The sequence below is a fragment of the Canis aureus genome, chromosome 33, assembly GCF_053574225.1.
Source record: "Canis aureus isolate CA01 chromosome 33, VMU_Caureus_v.1.0, whole genome shotgun sequence".
Taxonomy (NCBI): Eukaryota; Metazoa; Chordata; class Mammalia; order Carnivora; family Canidae; genus Canis; species Canis aureus.
The window spans coordinates 3,000,920-3,022,074 of record NC_135643.1 but is presented as its reverse complement, the minus strand read 5'-3'; the positions used below and the strand labels follow the sequence as shown (position 1 = coordinate 3,022,074).

General features: G+C 39.5%; 1 protein-coding gene across 1 annotated transcript in view; it reads right to left on the bottom strand.

Moving 5' to 3' along the window:
* FRAS1 (Fraser extracellular matrix complex subunit 1) overlaps positions 1 to 21,155 on the bottom strand; it is a 436,686-nt gene that overhangs the window by 244,169 nt on the left and 171,362 nt on the right. The window contains exons 6-13 of the mRNA XM_077882614.1: positions 20,057 to 20,190; positions 12,731 to 12,814; positions 10,983 to 11,084; positions 10,276 to 10,467; positions 5,382 to 5,471; positions 3,321 to 3,356; positions 1,913 to 2,060; positions 345 to 488 (exon numbers count right to left, since the gene is read on the bottom strand). Of these exons, the coding sequence (XP_077738740.1) occupies positions 345 to 488; positions 1,913 to 2,060; positions 3,321 to 3,356; positions 5,382 to 5,471; positions 10,276 to 10,467; positions 10,983 to 11,084; positions 12,731 to 12,814; positions 20,057 to 20,190 (930 nt within the window). The remainder of the gene's footprint in view (positions 1 to 344; positions 489 to 1,912; positions 2,061 to 3,320; positions 3,357 to 5,381; positions 5,472 to 10,275; positions 10,468 to 10,982; positions 11,085 to 12,730; positions 12,815 to 20,056; positions 20,191 to 21,155) is intronic.

Sequence of the window (21,155 nt, the reverse complement as noted above, 5' to 3'; positions counted from 1 at the left end):
GGATCTCAAATGTACATGTCAATTCTAAAGTTCTATCTTGGATTAACTGAGTGTTGTAATAAATGACACCAAGAATCCCAGCAATATTACTATCTTTGAAAGTCTTCAAAAAATTAAAAATCCAATCACAACCTCCACATCATCTAGCTTTCAGTAAACATCAAAACACCTGTGAGATGTTAGAAGAAAGAGACCTGCAGGTAGACAAGCCAAGTAATGTATGGATGATGTTAATACCTTCTAATGGTTTTTGGAAGTTGTGCATTTCCTGCATACATGGGACCCCCCCTCCTTGACAGTAGTGAGCCTCAGTCCACCTCTGGACTGTCTGCCCAGAACCATACCTAAACAGAGAGCACCAGCTTGGTAAAATCCCAGACCACAGCTGTGCACACACTGTCCATTCTGCAGCAGCTTTGTGGGGTCCTGGCAGAGGTCACAGTGCTCTGGAGATTGAGAGCAGGTCAAGCAGTCTGGGTGGCAATGAACTGCAATCAAGGACAAAGAAGAGGAGAATTTAGTAAAGGCCACAGGATTCCTGTTACATTCTTCCAGAAAAGAATCTACAGAGTATATGGAACTCTATAGAATATGAAGAACAGAAAACTCTGAAACTTAGGTATGAAAAAGGCCGCCAAACAGCAAAAGTGATTTCAATGCAAGCTTTCAAAGAACATCTCCTGTCTGAAATATTATTACTGTCTCTGGTAGCTACAAATGGAAAACACTAAAAACATGACTGGATGGCCCTATTAATACTTCTGCCTGCTGGAATGACTCTACAAAAAGGAATTACCAGCTTTGTAATATAGGATTTAAATGAATTCAATAATTTATGATTTCTTAGACATTCTTCTTAAGCTTTGGCATGCATAGAAAGTTAAGACAAAATACAATTTCAACAAGGTTATTGGCTCAAAAAAAGCTTTCTTCTTTTTCTCCAAATTTCATTCCCAGCATTTGGGATTATCATTGAATTCAGTGGCAACTGTCAGCAAAGGACTTCTTAAAGGTTTTGAAGTTTTTAAGGACCTGATTTTCAAGGTATAGTACATTATAATATACTAAATATTTGTTTTGGAAAGCACAGAGAGCCACTTTGGTGAAGGTAACATAATTAAAACATAAAGTTGCTTTGCTTTTCCCATGATAAACTCTTCACATAAACACTGTGATCGGCCAAAATAAGTTGAGTGCAACAAAGCAGCTGCCAATATGAAAAATTGTGACCCACAGATGAAAACAATTAATTATGAAATACGAATGGAAGAAAATGCCACTTTTCTAAGAGAGACTAAACTTATATATGCAAATTACTGCACAGCCAGAGCAATGCCAGTACTTGCCAACAATTATTAACTGGAACTAACTCAACCCCAGGTGATTTGAAAGCAGAGTTGCAGAACAAGTAGATAAAATTTTCTTTTGGAAGAAATCAATGAGTCTTTTAACTTCAAAAACTGATTTGAGAACTCCAAAAGAAACCATCTGTTTAATAGCTCACCTTATAAAAAGTGGACACCTGTAACAAACTTTCAGCAATTATTCTTATATCTTCAATAATGGACCAGTCCTAACACATGTATTTGCCTTTACAAGTTTTCAAACTTTATGTTATTTGATATCCATAACAATTTTTCAAGGTAGATAAGGTATATTTTATCAACGAGGCAATTAAGATTTAGAGAGGGTCAATGACTTGCCCAAGATCACATACCCATAATCTGCTGAGTTTGGCAAATATATGGGCAAAGATTAAGTAACACATTTGTTAGAAAAATCAGCAAGAAAAAAACAAACAAACAAACCTAGTAAGTTTGTAGTAGAAAAAGAAAGAAAGAAAGAAAAAGGTCTCTCAGAATTTTTTGGCAGTAAAAATATCTCAGTAGAAATAAATCAGACATGGACCCACCTGATGTGCAATCTGGACAGCATTGTCCCTTCACCACCTGGGCTAGTGTGGCCACTGGACACGGTGGACAAGAGGGCTCATAGCAAGTTACCTGAGAGCCCCGGCACTCACACACCTTGCAAGGGCCATCCTCCCACTTCTCCCCCTCCTACATGAAACAGTAAAGAATGATGTTATCGGAATTGCAAAAATTCAGAAGACAGTTTGCAGGTGGAGAACTTAGAATTTCCATAAGGGACAAAATGAAGGTCCTGCTCAGTATCATACAAACCTAACTCTAAAACAGGACAGTAGTCAATGATACTATTTCTCCTTCTTTGTATATAATTGATTTATTTTAATGTATAACCCAGGCAGAAAGAAAAACTAGGAAAGCATTCTGGGGCTCCCAGAATAAGCAAGAAGCATATAACACTTGTTTCTCAGCCTATCTCACCAAAAAAAAAAAACACCAGAGGGGATTACTATGTGCCTAGTGATTAGAAGGTACATTACATACAATCTTTACAATAACAGTGGGAAGCTGGTTAAAGCCCTGAATTTCCTCATAATTACTCCAGTAAGAGTAACAGTAGAGTTATTATATTCTTAAAATGAAAGCTCTTGTATGACATCTTTTAGTGGGCTATAGATGTGCCATGGGCTTTCTCAGGCTAAAATATTCTTTTCAGCCAAGCAAATTATGGTAATAAACATTAGTACTTTGATGGAGAATTCAAAGTGAACTATAAAGAGCAATTCCTTTTTGCTCACTATCCCACTCACCCTGGAGATAGGAAAGAGATGAAGGCTCCTATCAGAATGTTTTGGGGCGATGAGGAGGTAAAATGGGAGGATATTAGATCATATTATAATATAAATACTTGATAAAATGTTTACCAAGCCAACTGATGTTGAATATTCCAAAGAATTAATGTGGTTATAGTTAGTAAAAATTAATGACAATGTTAGAAAAATCAAGAATATTATCTGAGAAGGCAGAAGGGCTTTTCTTCCATTTCAAGGCAGACTGGATTCCCAGGCCCCTGACTCTATAGGCTCCAGAATTATGAGCTTGCTTGTATGAACAAAAGTGCTTACATTTTCCCTTAGAAAGGGACCATATAGAGTGGTCCTGCAAAAAAGCTTGAAGGAATGAACACTCAGCTTTGTTTTGGGAAACTAACACTCCCAAACCCCAAAAGCTCCCAATGCTTTGAGGAATATGAAATTGCACTGGTGGTTAAACTGAATTTTCTAGGCCAGAAAAAAAATCAGAAGAAGAAAAATATCACAAAAAAAAGGGGAAAGATACATGTGGGAGCCCGTACTTAGAGAAGTATTAGTTATTAACTCTGGGGAAAACATTGGGTAAAGAAAGGGGCAAAAGTTCAATGAGTCAAATCTAGAGTTAAAAATCTATACTTACTGGAATACGTTTAACTTCACTTGCATTTGAGGACATCTAGGAACAACAACAAAAAATGCATTTATTATACCACTAAAAGCTGGTTTATTTATGCCATTAGGCTGATCTATTTATTTTTTCATTTAATACTTATCCATTTTATCCAAATAACATGCAACTTCATTCACTTCTTATGAATAGAAAAAAAATCTATATATGTCAAAAAAACAAGAAAAGTATATGATATAAGGTGAAGACAACATGCCTCGGAATAGATTTTTTTAATTCTTATTCTTACTTTGTGCTTAAGCCATTGGCTTCAATTTGCTTCCACATGAAGAACTTCATAGGCAAGAGGTCTAAGCCTGGCAAACTCTTCAGTCTTATATGGTACCACAGCATTATGGGGGTTTAGACTCATTTAACACAACTTGCTTTTTTTTTTTTTTTTTTTTTTTTTTTTAATTCCACCTGGGTTAATTTACCTCAAAAACAGGTAGGAAAATTGATAGTATGATTGAGAAATTAGAAATTCAATTATTTATAGGCAGCCTTTAATCTCCTAAATGCTTAGGAAATAAAAATGACTAAGCTGTAAACCACTTAGGAAACAATGTCAATAGCATAATAATAACAATGGTGCCATTTTTTTTTAGCTTCTTTTTTTATTTCTAAATATGCCAGGCACTGTTCTAAGTGCTTTACAGGTGTTATTCTCTCAATAGCCTCATAAAGTAAATACAATTGTTATAACCTTTGTCACAGATGAGGATTAAGTAACTTGTCCAAGGTTATATACTCAGTATGTGGCAAAATAGATATTTGAATTTAGGAGCCCGTACTGGTAATCCTACACAGTACTCTCTCCCCAGCATATACAGGTTTGACAGAGGCAATTTTCCCAAATCACAAAGAAACAGCACATAGGAATCAAAGGACTTAATCCCAATTCTTATCATCCTATTCTGCTTGGTCAATGAAGCAGTTGTCTTTGTGGTCAACTGGCCTATTTTTTAAAACACAATTTATCCACATTCCAAAACCCCATGTGGAAAATATGGGTTATATAAATAGAGCAAATTTGAAGAAATTAAGATAAATGTTTTTTCCATTGGGTATATAATTTTTTAAAGTATGGATTGGGGAATAAAACCTTCACAAATGAAAATTTTACCCCACATCCAATCCCTCAACATCCTTTCAATTCTACCTGAGGCAGTGATGGTGTTTTGGTCTAGGGAGGAGGTGATACAGAGTGATCAGGATCAATTCTACCTGCAACATAATCCTGATCACTCTTTATTACCTCCTCCAGAGACCAAAACACCATCACTGCCTCTGGGCTATTGCTATAAACCTTCCAACCAGACCAGCTACTTCCAGTCCTGCCCCCTCTCATCTCCTGCCTGCAGAGCAGCCGAAGTGAACCTTTCACAGGTAAGCCAGATCAGAGCACTGGGGCTCAAAGCTCTCCCAGCCCCTGTGTGTGCCAAGGCAAAAACACAACACATATACCACAGTGTCCAGGCTACCTGGTGGACCTCCTCGCCAAATCCTTTCCCCCTCATTCACTTGGTTCCAGCCGTGTTCATTTTGTTTCTCAAACACACCAAGCACACCTCTACTTCAGTCTTTCTCATTTGCCAGCCCCTCTTCCTAGTACATTTTCTCTCCACGGATATCCATGTGGCTTGCTCCCTCACTTCCTTTGGGTTTTGCTAAAATTTCTCTGCACAAGAGACATCCCTAGCCACCTTATGTAGAAAAAGCACCTTTGTCCCTCAGTCCCTCAGCTCCTCCCTAGCTGCTCTATTCCCCCGGGCAGTACTTGTCACCACCTGGTGTGGACAGGCTTATGTTTGTCCTCTGTGTCCCCACACTAGAGCGGAAGCTCACAAGACCAGGGACTCTGTCTGCTACTTGCTTCTGTGTCTCTAGTACCCGGCACATAGTAGGTACACAATCACACTTGTTGAACACGTGAATGGTTAAAAGATATGGGAAGGTAATGGCCCCTCATTAAACTAGTTTTGAACTATTATTTAATTTTTAACAGTCTCTGGTTATTAGCCTGCTACTCACAAATTCTGTATTTTCTTCATAAACACAGTACCCATTCTTTGAAATGCATTCAGGGCAGCATTTTCCATCTAAGTGAATTAATTCTTCACCCTGTAGAAGTAAGGATTGCAGAGGCACATTATCAAATTACCATCTCTAGGTAGCACTACTAAAATTGCAAAAACAGCTGGATTCCCTGACTAGAATGAAAAACCTTAGCCCACCCTTTGCTTGGGCCCACTGCTTATTCCCTCTCTCCCTGTCAGCTTCCCATGGACAATCTAGGCCATACAGCTCACCCCCCCAAGTGGTTTTTCATTCCAGCTCTTGTGATACTTGTGCACAGATCCCTCCATCGATTCCAACTCATGACCAGAAGCTCACACAAATAAGAATGGCCAAGATTGTTAATTGTTGTAATCTTGGAAAGAAAGGTACAAGTTTCAGAAAAGGATCAGGCTATCTTAAATATACAACATCTGAACTTGTGATTTGGTGTCATTAACAGTGTTCAAATCAAACCAACAGTTTTCCTTGAATACAAAATCAGATACATCCCTTTATGCACAGATATAGTTTCAGGCATAAATTAAACAGCAGAAAACCAATTTTTATTCAATATTCTGAAACTGTTATCCAACTCACACAATCACTATTTTTTAAATTAATTATAAGAAGAAGGAAAAAGGTCACACTTAGATGGTAGATGCTTAACTTTCAAAGTCTTATTTTAACTTCCCGATATTAATAATTTCATTTTTATTTCTATTATAAAATAACAAATGCTTACTATAAAAATTAAATAATTATAAATTCTGAAGCCTACCTCCCAAGAAATCTGCTGTGGAAGATACAATCTCTGTTTACAATTTTTCATATGCACATACTAACATCTAATAGATCTATAGGATAACGAGTGTTCCTTAAACACTTTCCACTTTCTAAAGCACTTTCCATTTCTAAAGAATGGTTATGTTTCTTTAAATCAAGACATTATCCAATTTTAGGTCTACATTATGTTTAAATTGCAGAAACCATGTTAGGTAAAAATTGAATAATGTAAAATTGTGCAACAGAATAATCACAGTGATATTTTATGTTTAAAAACACTTGCACTAAAAATATATAAAATAAAAGCATCAGTTGTCTTGGATTGTAGCATGATGGGTGGATTTTTAAAGTCTACTTTTCTTGCGAATCAATTTTCTAAAATGAGTATGTATTATTTTAATGGAGGGAAATATAAACTTTTAAAAGAAATACAAAATTACATGATTGAAACTTTTTTTATTGCAACTTTTTACAATGTCTAAAAACTGATTTCAAGAAGACAGAAGTTGTGTATAGATCACTGTCCATCAAAATGTCACGCCAATCAGAGGCCAGTGGAAAGCAGTGGATGCTATAGAGAGAGGGTGTATTTACATATAAATTGTTTTGCAGAAACATGACAAATCAGCTGGTAATATAGACCTAACCCAGAGACAGTGAAATCTGCTTTCAAAGCATATAAAGGGGTTTATATGCATGTAATCTAAGTTGCTTAAAACAATGTTTTAAAATGAGACAGAGTCCGTGTATTTCCATTAAAAGCAAAATGTGTGGATGCTCCTTGAATGCCCGCTATAGTACATAGAGACAAAACTGAAAATGGAGCCTGCATCATCCCAGGAAGGCAAGGAGGGTGGCTGCTCTGAGGCTTCAAACACTACTATAAATAAACAGCAAGCCTTGCTGCAGGGGAACAAGGATTCAGTTTTGGTGAGGTAGGGAGTTGTAAATAGATATGCTATTTATAGAAGAAGCCTGGATGCTCCAAACTGCGTCAGTTCACTGTGGTGGGGAACCTGTTCCAATTAGCATTTGATTTTTGCTTTGAGAAAAACTGTTTTGCCGAACAAAACTAATTCTTTTCTTTCTAAGAGGATTCTGCTGCCATAGGCCAGATGCAATTGCTAACCCCTCCCCACTGAATCACACTAACACCCCATCATCATAGCAAAGATGGTGTGATTCCACTAGCTTGACCATTGGAAAAGGAAACACTCTTATGAAGGAATCTTCCTCCACTGGAGAAGGGAAAGGCACCTCACACTTCTGGTGTGTCCACCCTCTTCCATGCATTTTACTAAAAGCTTCGGTCCTACCCCCCTCATCAGCACCATTCTATGCCTAATACATGAATGCAAGGTCCTTTAAAAAAAAAAAAAAAAAAAAAAGTAGGGATCCCTGGGTGGCGCAGCGGTTTGGCGCCTGCCTTTGGCCCAGGGCACGATCCTGGAGACCCGGGATCGAATCCCATGTCAGGCTCCCGGTGCATGGAGCCTGCTTCTCCCTCTGCCTATGTCTCTGCCTCTCTCTCTCTCTGTGACTATCATAAAAAAAAATAATTTGACTTCTCCATCTGAATTCATGTTCAAAGTTAACATAAAATACAGAAAAAAATGAAAATCTTCATACTGTGCTATTTCACTATTGATGTATTTATGTTTCAATATCTAGGGAGTTGGTTGGACACATCAAAAACAAAGGCCGTGCCATTTTCTCCTTTTTTAACAAAGAAAAAATTATGTGCTGATTTCCATGCTACTCAGAACATTGTGGTAGATAAACAATGGGACCATTATTATAATGGTGAACCTGCACGGTTCTGTCTTTTCTAGAAGTTTATTTTTCTGCATCTTTGTGGATATACATATATTTAGACTTAACCTACCCTTGGGATGCCTGGGTGGCTCAGCGGTTGAACGTCTGCCTTTGGCTCAGGTCTTGATCCCAGGGTCCTGGGATCAAGTCCCGCATCAGGCTCCCCACAGGGAGCCTTCTTCTCCCTCTCCCTATGTCTCTGCCTCTTTCTGTGTCTCTCATGAATAAATAAATAAACTTAAAAAAAAAAAACAACAACAATAACAACTCAATCTACCCTTGGTATCCGGGATTAGGAATCAAATGGCCTTGATATCCTAGGAAAGGGAGAAAGTGGGGTAGAACTGAATAAAAATATCAACAGCACACTTGTAGGGCTCCCCTTGGCAGATGGTCATTTTCTCCAGATGCTCCTAATGCATTTCATTCCTATTTCCATCACTGTTGATGCCACTGCATATTGCGATTTCTGTTGATGTATCTGACTTCCTCTCAAAGCCTGGGAACTCTTGAGATTAGGATGTGTCTTATTCATCTTTTTATCTCCAAGCTAAGCAGAAGTTAGGAAGTTCATACTCCAGGCGTTCACTGAGCTATTTACAGAAGTATGGCACAGAAAGAAGAAGGCTAAGGGATATTTTTGGTAAGAGTCAATTTTGGTTAAAATTTCACTTCGGCAGTGTTTAATGACTTTAACAACACTTGGAAACACAGATGTTACCTGGAAGACATTAGGTTAGTTAACTAAAGACATGGAGGAATGGGCTAAAGACATTAGAACTCCTCAGTTCATAACAGAGGCTGGGGTGGGAGTGGGAAGCAGGCAGGGATGTGGGGTGATTGGACGGGAACCCGGCCCCCTCCACTTCCCTCAGCAGTTGCCCCCAACTTTTCCTAAAAGCAGAGAAGACCTGGCACACAGGGCCACAGGCAGGCGTCAGGGAGGACAGCAGGCACTTGGAAATGCATTAGCGTTGGGGACTACGGGGCAAATCATTTTCTGTGAGTGAGACTCTTTGCTCAGACCTAACTGAAAGTAGGTGGCCGAGGGATCCACCCTGCCAGAATCACCTCTCCCACATTTTCCATAAAGCCTAGGCTATTATTTGGCAAACTAAGACCTTAGAAGATAAACCAGCATCCTCCCGGCAGTCTGGCAAGGCCAGGAAGCCCAGCCTCAGCCTGAGAAAGGGAAAAGAAAAAAGGGCCCTGACTGGGGTTTTTCTCATCTTTGTCCAACACTTGTGACTCCCCAGACATAAAGGAGGAAAAGAAATGAAAAGACATGTGCAGGAAATAAATCTGCACAAAGCAAGACCCTCTTTACCTAAATACGTGTCAGCTCTGTCAAGACTCAGAAGTAGGAGGCAAAATGAAAAATCACCCTGTCTTTGACAGCCATGTTTGAAAGGTTGTTCCTCCTCAGGCTTGGTGCTAAGAGAGCTGAGATGTGGGGGTGAAGAACTAGAAAGAAAAATGCCTTCACAGACATTCACTGCTTCAGATTTTCTGAGTTTCCCTCATCTACTCAAGTCCATAACCCTGCGGGAAATTGGTGGGGCGGACGGGAGTGGTGAGGGAGAAGGAGACAACTTTCAAAGCAATTTGTTTTGCAATGGGTCAAAATTGAGTTCAAAGAGGAAAAAAAAAGGCAATTTCCCTACAATATACATCTATAGTCCAAACAGAGGCTGCTTTGTTAGAAGCTTCTAGAAATTCTGCAGAAAGCAGAAGTCAACAGAGGTCAACCGAGTTAATTATTTAAGAGGCTCCCCTCCCCTCTCTTTAAAACAAAAACATTTTATTTTTTTTCCCTGATTCACAGAAGCAACCTGCAGGTGCTGGCTCTCCTTTCTGCTAAATGCTGCCAGTAGGGCCTGCAACAGAGCTGGGCCATGGGAGCCCCTGCGGACCTCTGTTTCACAACCACAGCAAGCCGGGCAGGCCGTCAGCCATGACGTCCAGCTGCGCTGACTGATAGGCTAATGTCCCATAGCATGTCCTTCCCTTTCATGTCTCTGGCGCAGGGCTTCCAATCGGACCAGATGCATGGAGAACTAAAAGCTCCAGGGGGCTGTTCCAAGTCAATCTGAACAAACAGTGGCATTTATTTTAAACCACAGAATCTTTGTGCTAGAAGGCTCTGTGAAATGTGAGTGGTCAACCTGGTTGTCGCCTCTGCTGCCAAAAAGTAAGGAATAGGTGAGGGACCTCCTTTCCCATTGAAGAGAACTGTTACAGTCCAAGTGGAAATGCTGTCGCTTCTTACCTGGGCACACTCCACTTTGGCACACTCCCCAGTCTGGCAGGTCACTTGGCCACGGTCACACATGCAGAACTCACAGGCTGAACCCTTCCACATTTCATCCTGGTACCGCACAATCCCATTGTGCGAGCAGCTTCCTGCAGGAGACACACATTCCTCACAGCATTCCCCATGCCGATGAGCCCTTCTCTGACCCTGAAGAAACAAAGATGGCATGTAAAGGGAAGTTCTCAGGAGAGTTTGAAAACATTGAGCCAATGAGGCAGAAGGACATAAAGTGCCAACACTGTATGCTGCTCCTTTCCCTGCCTGCCCAAATTAACCCAGCTGAGGCAAGTTCCCCTGTACCTTAGCCCTTCTTCCTAGAAAGCAGATCTTTCATATCTTTTTCTAATATTTCCTTTTTTTAAAAAAAGATTTATTTATTTGACAGAGTGAGCGTGAGGGCACAACCAGGTGGAGCAGCAGAGGGAGATGGAGAATCAGGCTCCCTGCTAAGCAGGGAGTCTGATGTGGAGCTCGATCCTAGGACCCTGGAATCATGACCTGAGCTGAAAGCAGATGCTTAAACTAAGCCACCCAGGTGCCCCTAATATTTCTGAATGTCATAAAACTTTTGATTCCCTCAAAAGACACAACGGACTTAGAAATGCATTTCTTAAATGACCCAGAATAAAGCTTTGAAAACCAAGCCATGCTGTCTCAAATACCTTTTCACATCTTAGCGGAGGGCAGGCCTGTCTGTGGCACCTGACCTCACCCTGGTCACATATACACGTGGTACAGGCATTTTCAGTCCACTGCTCACCATGCTGAATAAAGAAGGGACAAAGTGGAAAATCAAGTGTCACATACATCAAATAGAAACACAGGCACATAAGACACACAATTTTTTATTACAGTTTTTAACTGAGCCACACTGAATGTACTCCTGAGAAATGTTAACAGTTAGGCAGTAACAGCAACTAAGAAAAAGTCAATAAATGTCCAAAGGGAGCTTTGCATTCGTTTTTATTCAACTGTATTCATTCCACAGATGTGCTGAGGGTCTGCTCTCTGCCAGGCACAAAGGGTCCCTGGAACATCATGATTAATAAGAAGACCCTATTTCCTGCCTAATCAGTGCTCATTCTTTAGCTCTTTAGCTCTTCTTCTTTGGCAGGAGACCCAGCTCCTACAGCCACGTTCCCAGCTCCTCTTGCAGATAGGCAACGGCATTGTCCCAGTCCTAACTGAGGAGACCTCAGGGGAAGTTTGCTAGAACAGTGGAGGTCAAAGAAAAGACTCTTCTCCCCCATAAAAGAAGAAAAGCCAACCCTTTTCCCCACCATCCTTTAGTAATGGTTGTGTGTGCATGAGCTAGTCTTGAGGTAGCCACCTTGGGGACACGAGGGAACAAGATGCAAAGCCAATGCCAACAAGCTGCAAATGGCAAGACGGAAAGATGGGGAAAAGATCCTTAGATCCTTGAAGACATCATTAAAACCTGAGTTGATCAACCCTGTGACCACCCTACCTCTGGACTTCTTGTTATATGAGATTAAAAAATGTTTTCATTTTAACCACTTTTAGAGGAGTATTTCTGTTACTTGCAACCAAAACTATCACAATAGATATAAAGGCTATCTCTTCCAGTAGAAATTAATCTGGCACACATTGTATTGGACAACACAGATCTAGTACATACAAAAGTCCTTTCCCAATTAGTTATGTTCATTCGTGACATTCATTCCTTATTACCCAATTCCAGATTCTCTACTGAGAGTCATAATTCCAATTCCTATTTAGTCTTCTTTAGAGTGGCTGGCAAGCAAGGGAAGTAGTTGGGTGTATTTTTTGTACGTTCTTTGCTTTTGAATAATGTGACCTTTTTTTTTGCCTCAGCTGGGTGTAGTCCTGAGACAGAACGTTCATTCATTCATTCAATTTGTTGAACACATTTTTCATTTGCCACCTATTATGTGTTAGGCACAGTTATCTAGACTGTTCCAATAGTACTTTCAAGTATGCAGGTTCCACCACCATTAACTTCTCCCCTCCCTTCCCTCAGTCCCCTATCACACCCATGCCTCCCCCCACAGTGTAAGGCAGAGGGAAGCTGTCTCTGGATATGAACCAAACAGAGAGACATCCCCAGGGCCTCCAGCCTAAGTGTAAACTGAATAGTAACCAGGATAGTCCTTTTTTTTCCTTCGAGACGTGTAAACAGTAAGTTCAACAAGGTTCGTGAACCAGGTGCGGCCTGCCAGCACATTCCTTTATATTTCTAATCCCCTTCAATTTAATTTTTTCATAAAGCCTCGCCACAAAGAGAAGAAAAAAAGCTGTTTATATACTGAGTTACTAATCTTGGCAAAGACTCAGACAAGAGGGTGGGGAAATATGGTGGTTGGAAGGGCAGAGGGCATATGTGTGAGACATCTGTCAAAACATCTGCAGGGGGTACATCACAGGTTACCTCATACACTTGGCCAGATGCAGAGCAGGATTGGGAAGAGCACTGTGGGCAACATTTTCCAGGAACTCGGACTATAGCTTCATCCTTACGTCCAAAAAAGGAACAATCCAATAAAAGGAGACATTAATAAAACCCACAACAGCAGGAAAATTTCATTCATAGCCAATTCAATCATGTGCTTCAAGCATCCATAAATAGCAATTTCCTCTCATTTAGCATTTATTAGTCATCCAGTGCTTTGATAAGAATTAGCACTTCCAAAGTCAGTGTGCCTCTTAAGAGGTCTGCACACTCAAGTCCTATCCTCTTCTAAGAGCAAACGAAAGCACAAATAATAACAAAAAGAGGGATGCCTGGGTGGCTCAGTGGTTAAAACGTCTGCCTGCAGTTCAGGGCATGATCCTGGAGTCCCGGCATCGAGTCCCACATCAGGCTCCCTGCATGGAGCCTGCTTCTCCCTCTGCCTGTGTCTCTGCCTCTCTCTCTCTCTCTCTCTCTCTCTCTCTCTCAGGGATAAATAAATAAAATATATTTTTTAAAAATAATAGTAAGAATAGTACTTAGTGTTTGCCAGCCACTATTTTATTTATTTATTTATTTTTAAAGATTTATTTCTTTATGATAGACACACACAGAGAGAGAGAGAGAGAGAGAGAAAGAGGCAGAGACACAGGAGGAGGGAGAAGCAGGCTCCATGCACTGGGAGCCCGACGTGGGACTCGATCCCAGGACTCCAGGATCACGCCCTGGGCCAAAGGCAGGCGCTAAACCGCTGAGCCACCCAGGGATCCCCGCCAGCCACTATTTTAACGCTTTACATGGCCCTATGAAGTACATGTTCTTATCCCTGCTTTACACACAAGAAAAGTAAAGACCAGAGAGGTTTTGTGACTTGGACAAGGTCACACAGCCGACCTGACAATGACAAATGGTTGGAAGGAGACTGTAGGGCACCAGCCATACCAATACTTAAGAACACTTAAACTCTTGTTGAGTTACTGCTAAACTCGGAATGAAGGTATTTCTCTCTTGATAACCTACTTCACTATTCTTGTGCATCTTTATGTGAATGCACATTTACATATATGCATTAGGGGGTTCCTTAACATGAAAAAAAATCGTATTCCTAGGTATTTGGGAATATGGACATAGTGGGTGACAGAGACTAAATGCCCAAAAAACCCCCATGCCCTCTCTCTACTTCTCCCCTCTACCACTCCCGCTCCCAGAATATCAGACCCTTTGTCTCTGCTACCCTGTAAATAACTTTCACAGCAACTGTCCCCTCATTAATGCCAAAGAGTCAGCTTCTCACTTTGACTTATCATTATACCCTTTTGAATGGCAAGAGGGTAGACAAATTAAAGGCAGAGTAAGGAGGGTTATAATAAGTTTTAAGGACTAAGAAGTGGTTTATTTTACATAGAAGACACCTCCTGAACAATTACCTTCACTTTCTCTTACAAGAAGCAGAAAATGAGATTTTATTACCGTGGTTGCCTCGGAACTCATTCTGAAAAGAAAAAGGAGGCCAAAGTACTTGGGTCAGGGAGGTGGTCAAGGAGATTCAAGTTTTCTTGGACAGTTCTAGTTATACCTCAATAGGTCTTTAGCCTAACTATATATGATCAGTTAGATTAATGCATTACTATCTAATAGGGATTTATTTCAAACAACTGAATCATTGGGATTAAACTGACAATTAGTTTCTTGTTTTAGATTATTTTACTTCTTTATTCTTCTACGTGAAAAATATTATAGCCCCTGATGTTTAATAGAGTATGTGAAAATTGGACACGTACTGAAATCCTTAAGCATTTCTTGACCTTAGAGCTCTTCGCTTAATGAAATTTCAGTGAGAAAGTAAAATAAAGGTACATTTGATGTCATACTATTCAGTAATTTTATTGTAGTAAGCAAAAGGACTTACACAATGCTTGGTAAACAGGGAACTGATGTCATGATCACAAATCTTAGATCAGCAGAGTTAGTACCAGTCTATCTTAACCAACACAGACTAGACCCAAGTATGGTAGCAGAGTCAACTTGAGAGCATGGGGGGAGCATTACTTGTAGCAAGTAATTCCTTGGTACAAAGAAAACCAAGCTTTCTAATTCCTACTGGCAATACCTAATTATATATTTTATTGATGGGAACAGAATCTTTATTCACAAATCCAAGAAGGGCAGGAAGGAAAGGCATTTTTTTTTAAAGATTTTATTTATTTATCCATGAGAGACACGGAGAGAGAGAGACAGAGACACAGGCAGAGGGAGAAGCAGGCTCCATGCAGGGAGCCCGATGTGGGACTTGATCCCAGGTCTCCAGGATCACGCCCTGGGCCAAAGGCAGCCGCTCAACCGCTGAGCCACCCAGGCGTCCCAGGAAAGGCATTTAAAGAGAAAATATCCCAGGATATAGGAGAACTACCTAAGCGGGAAGACCTCACCGGGCTGGTGCTTCATAAGCGAGACTAGAGATATCAATAAGAAGATGAACAGCAAAGTGGGTCAGAAAAATGGGAAAGACTATTTAACAGTGCATTTTGTTGCTGTCATATATTTGAACCATATCATTCTGGGCTATGTAGATTTTGCTCTTCCAAACGTATAGTCTACACAGGGGCCAGTCAACTATGGACCATGCGCCAAATCCAGCCTACCACCTGTTTCCATAAACTTTTACTGCAATGCAGCCACATCCACTCATTTACGTAATATCTGTGGCTGTTTTTGTGCTATAATGGCAGAGTTGAGTAGTTCTTTCAACTGAACAGCACACAAAGCTGAAAATATTCACTATCTTGCTCTTTACAGAAAAAGTTTGCCAACTCCAGGTCTAACATGGCACCCTTAGTAAACTCAGGAATTTAAAAATATATATATGATTAATGTTATTACAATTTAGGGTAGAACTACCATTAAGGATATACTTAATTATGGTTTTTCATGTTCCTTAAATAAAAATATTTATGATAAAAATTTAATGGTGTATTACAGCTAACAGCTCTTGACAGAATATGCTCCCACTATGATACCTCTACAGGTATAGAAAGAGATTAAAATTTCACCAACAAAAAGTAACACAGCCAACCTCTACCACTGCTAAGAGGAAGTCCCATTGAACATAAGACATTCTATGACCTTTCTTTGCTGTGTAAACCTAAATAGATATAAAAACCATCATTCTGCCTAATTCTCTGCCTTTCTATATCCAACACAACCCAGATTCATCCCTCTGGTGTGTAGTCACTATCTTTTGAGGTGGTCAGAGTACCAGCCCTCACCTTCCTCAATATCTTTCTTTCTACACCTAATCAGAGCCCATAATGTAAAAATGGAAAAAAGAGTGGGAAGTATGTATGTTGGAGGAGGTAGAGGGAGTGATAAAAAGTTGGGGGATAGGATGGTGCCTCAAGTGATAAAGCACATGGTCACCTAGAGAGAAGGAGAGAGTCTTTGCAGCGGTACAAACTGGAGATTAGTTTTTGTTTCATGTGCTCAGAACGTAAGAGGGTTGGGCTATGGAAGTAAGGAAAAGATCCAATCTCGGTACAATAGAGCTACACTAACTGAAAATCCACCAGCCCCTCGGACAAAGAGATATGCACATTTCTTAGCATTTGGCTACAGATCCATAAAGGGGAGTTAGCCAACGGTAGGAGATTTACCCTTGCAGCTTTCAAACAGTGGGTATGGACAGATTTCTCTTGATCAAGGATGAGTAAACAGAAGGAAAGGAACTTGGGAAAAACCCTGAAGAGCCAGCAAAACTAAAAATGTTCTAAAGATTCAGAGAAAGGCAAATTTCTGAATGCTACATACTATAGTAACTAAAAGAAAATATTCAAAAGCTATTTTGCAACTTCAGTAAGATGCACGAAGATGCAGTCTTTATTAAATAGAAGCAAGAAGCAATAAAAAAGAATAAGTATTAGGATAAAAAACCTAGATGAACCAAAGAGAAGAAAAATAAGGAAGATTTAAAAGAAATTCAAAGTGAAATAGTCAAAATCAATACTAGAAGTTGTAAATGCAAACTCAAGAAGCTCTCTCCATATGAAGAGGAAAGAAACAAAATGATGAGAGAGAACATGATTGATAATGAGGGGGAAAGAGAGGGGAGTAATCTAAGAATCATAAGTATTGCTGGAGAAATGAGAATAATTGGAATGAATATGATTAAATTAAAGCCATAACTGAAGAAAGCATTTTAAAACCTGGAATATAGACTGAAAGGGCTTGACCATATTCTAGGTAATAAGGGTGAAAAGACACCTCACCTAGAAATGTCCTGAAAAATGTTTCATTTTTAAAGATAAGGAAACATCCTGCAAGAATCCAACAAAGGAAACTAGATGAACACAATGAAATAGAAAAGAGACCTCAGAGCTCTCCATGGCACTAAATTTCAGGGTTCAGTGGAAAGGAGCCCACAGAGTTGGCATGTGAGGAAATGATAATTGCCCCCAATTTTTGAGCCCCCAATTTTGAGATACATAAACAAGAAGAAAATAATTCTCAAACACTTAGTGGCTCAGAAGACATCCAATCTTTTATCTTTCTTGAAAGAACATCCAAAGATGAAATTCAACCTACTCAGATTCATCAACATGGGGAATGAGAAAAATTACAGTAAAAAAATTGGTGGTAACATCATCAGGAACAACACTTATCGACTGAACAGACCATTTTAATGAGCCTACAGAAATGTGGATGGGCTAGGGCTCTGTTCAAGGCATCTGGACAAAAGTTGAAAGCAAACAATTTCAGTATGAATTTAAATCCTTCCTTAAGGGAAAAAGACCCTTTTGAACATAAGAAATTACTCCTTTTGTCAGAAATTATCACCAACTTCTAAAATGTGATTATAACTATGAAAAAAAAAAACAAATATATCCACATTTGCCTACAAAAAATTTGGAATAAATTACCAAGAAAAGCTGGTGTTTTTGAATGGTAGAAATATAGATGATCATTTTCTGCTTTTCTGCCTTTCCAAACTTTCCTTAATAAGTACAGATTCCTTTTACAATTTTTAAAAGAAAAAGAAAAACACTTACATTAAAAATCAGTTTTTTTCTATAGCTCAAGTCCTGGAAATACATTTCTTCTGGTGAACTTTTGTGTTGTGTTTTTAATATTTAATGAGTTGATGCATACAAAATACCTGCAGTCGTGTTCAATGCTATTAGTAACTATTGTTTTTGTGATTATTACTATACATAAATGCTATGTAACTCATCATTTTGGAAGGTTATCTAGCTAATAGTTAAAAAATATAAGTCAGGTGTGGTCTGTTGAAGTGATGCAGAACTGCCTAGGTAAGAAGCACTGATACTTCCTAACTGTGGTACCTCATGGAAGTTACTTAAGCTCTCTGTACCTCAGTTTTATGTACTGGCAAGAGGAAATGATAATAATAGCTCTTAATAGGATTGTTATGAGAATTACAAAGCTCTGAAAATTAATGATTGCCACATAATAAGTGCAAAAAATGTGGTGATGGTGATGACAGAGATGATGATAGATGGTAGACAGCGGTGATGGTGTTTCCATCAAAAGTCTAAACTTTTTAGCACCCCTTTTTAATACCCGTTGATATCATCTGAACATCCAATATTTAATAATGATATTAATTCAAGAAAGATATTTCTAAATAATCTAAGAGTTTATTTTTTTAATATGTCATAGTAAAAATATAAACTTAATGATGCAAGAGTGATTCAAATCAATCTATTTTCAAGACCTTAGAATGTCTGCACATCAACTAGCTCTGAAGTATGGTACCAAATTTCATCTTTTAAATTAATTATGTATATCAATGCAAACTGTATGTGAGTAAATGTTTGAAGCTAGAGTTTATATTTAGTGTTTTTATTTTTTAAATTTGTTTTAAAGATTTATTTGAGAGAGAGAGAGCATGTGTGCATGTATGGGGTGGGGTTGGGGGTGGTCAGAGGGAGAGAATCCTCAAGCAGACTCACTGCTGAGCACAGAGCCTGACATAGGGCTGGATCCCAGGACCCTGAGATCAAGAGCCAAAATCAAGAGTCCCACACTCAACTGACTGAACCACCCAGGTGCCCCACTATATAATGTTTTTAAAAATGGGAACTAGTACTTTCAAGTACTTCAATATCTATCCCCCTAACATGAAGTCCATTAAGGTTACAAAGATTTAAAGCAGAAGACTCACAAAGTGGTCCCCCTTGCCTCCTGCTTTCCTTATTGCAATTGTGGCAAACTGTTTAATTACCCTTCATACACAAGGGGACTGAATCCTAGAAAGTGCTAAATCAAAATTCCCCAACCTGATAGTGTCCCCTGAATGTGAGATACTATACAACTCTACAGAGAAGCTCATTTGTAATCTTAGCACTGAGAGAAGACTTCGTGATGAACTAGGAGATGTGACATGAGTGCAGTAGTTGCAGTAGTGTAGGTAATACAGTCTAATTTTTCAATTAGATACATTTTCCCTTTATTTGGCATTTCGCATTTCTGTCTAATTGCCTTTTGTCTGCCTTTAAAAATATTGCCCAATTGTCACAATATGCCATGTTATTGATTTTGTTTTATTTGACACAAAGTACTGTTCTGTATCAATTGAATGTTGGCTTCCGGCTTTTCCTTAAGATCAAAAATGAGCTATTTTTCGACTGGAGGCAAACTCCTTTCATGGTTATCTGTCAACTGCCACAGAACAGCCATAGAAACCTCTGGAAGAGTAAAACCTAAAAAGTATCATGTATACCACATTTATTTGCCATTGATTTTCTCTTCTGAATTTATGGGAAGAGTCTAATGTTTTGAAATTCTGATGAACTTTAAATGAGGAACAAAATCCACTACTTTTTAAAGCTCCCCAAGAGAAAATCTGAATAATGTGAATCATTATTTTATAATTAAAAAAATGTACATCTGGATAATCACGTTCAAAGACACACTTATGTCTTAAAAAGCAAGACTATACCTATGCATTGAGAAACAATACCTGATCATATTGCTGACTTTTCCAGATGTTTAGTTTGAGATTTTTGCAACATCTGCAACTGGAGCTGGTGGCTTCTTTGCATGTACATCCAAGGCTCACTTTCATTACATAACAATTAGCTTAAATGGCTGGTATTAGACCTATCTGTAGCTTCCAAGGGTAAATGTCTCAGGGGTGATCTCCAAAAGTATAAGGAAAACAAAACAGCCTTTGCTTCTCGTTCCTAGTACTTCCGAAAGACTGCCAGACAACCCCAGAAGAGGCTCCAAGTTCCCAAACAATGAAGTTAATAGTCTATGAAGGATCCATTTGGAAGCTGTCTTCCTTACCTCATTACAAAACAGAGGTTGACAATGAGCTATAAAGCACTGGGTGACCCCATTTCTACACACACATTTGGCACACCGACTCAATGGCCAGTCTTCCCCATCCTGGAATACACGGCCTTCATAGGAACAAGATTCTGAAAGGTAAGAAAAATAAAGATTACTGGGGTGACTGCACTTGCTGATCTCAGGGCTGACTCCAGGTATGTGTGTGCAGTCACATAGGACCCTCTGTAGTCACTATATGGAGGTTTTGGGGGGTTTTGTTTGTTTGTTTTGTTTCATTTTGTTTTTAGAGCAGAGAGAGAATCCCAAGTAGGCCTCATGCCCAACATGGAGCCTGATGCAGGGCTCCATCTCACAACCCTAGGATCATGACCTGAGCTGAAATCAAGAGTCAGATGCTTAACCAACTGAGGAATCCAGGCGCCCCCACTGTATGGAGTTCTTAATAACTTTCTGAGTTTTATATGTGAAGTCTGGTGAGACAACATAATATGTGCTGGGGAGCCTCAGCTCATGCATGGTCCCTCATCCCACTGCCTCCTTGCCTTCTTGAGATGGGTTTCTTGAGATGGGTTTTTTGCTCCCAAACCCATACCCAGTTGATGTGGAGAACAAAGGCAAAAGAAACGTAGGGGGAAAAAATGAAATTTCTCTTGCAGCCCATTGACAAGTACTTAAGACAGGCAGGGAGACTTTGCTTCAGGAACTCTACTGCCTCAATGTTAATACTCTGCTAGAGGCAAAAGGTAGTCTTAGCTGGACATTAGCCCAACCTCCAGGATCCTATAAGTCTTCTTTAACATATAAAAATCCCTTTGGAAACTTCCTTTACCTTTACCTGGCCCACTGATATGCATCTGGATGGTCTCAGGATTAAGGTAGTACTAGACAGTAGTAAATGGCCTATCCCTAACAGCAGCTAGCACTTCAAGATCCTGGAAACCTTACTTCCAAAATTCCCTACAGATTTACACTATCCCTAACCCCCTCCCAACTTGAAAGTATATAATCAGTCATTCCTCACAACCTCATTGCAGCTTTCTGCCCATGGTCCTCTCCTGTGCTTTAATAAAACCACCTTTTTCGCACTGAAGAT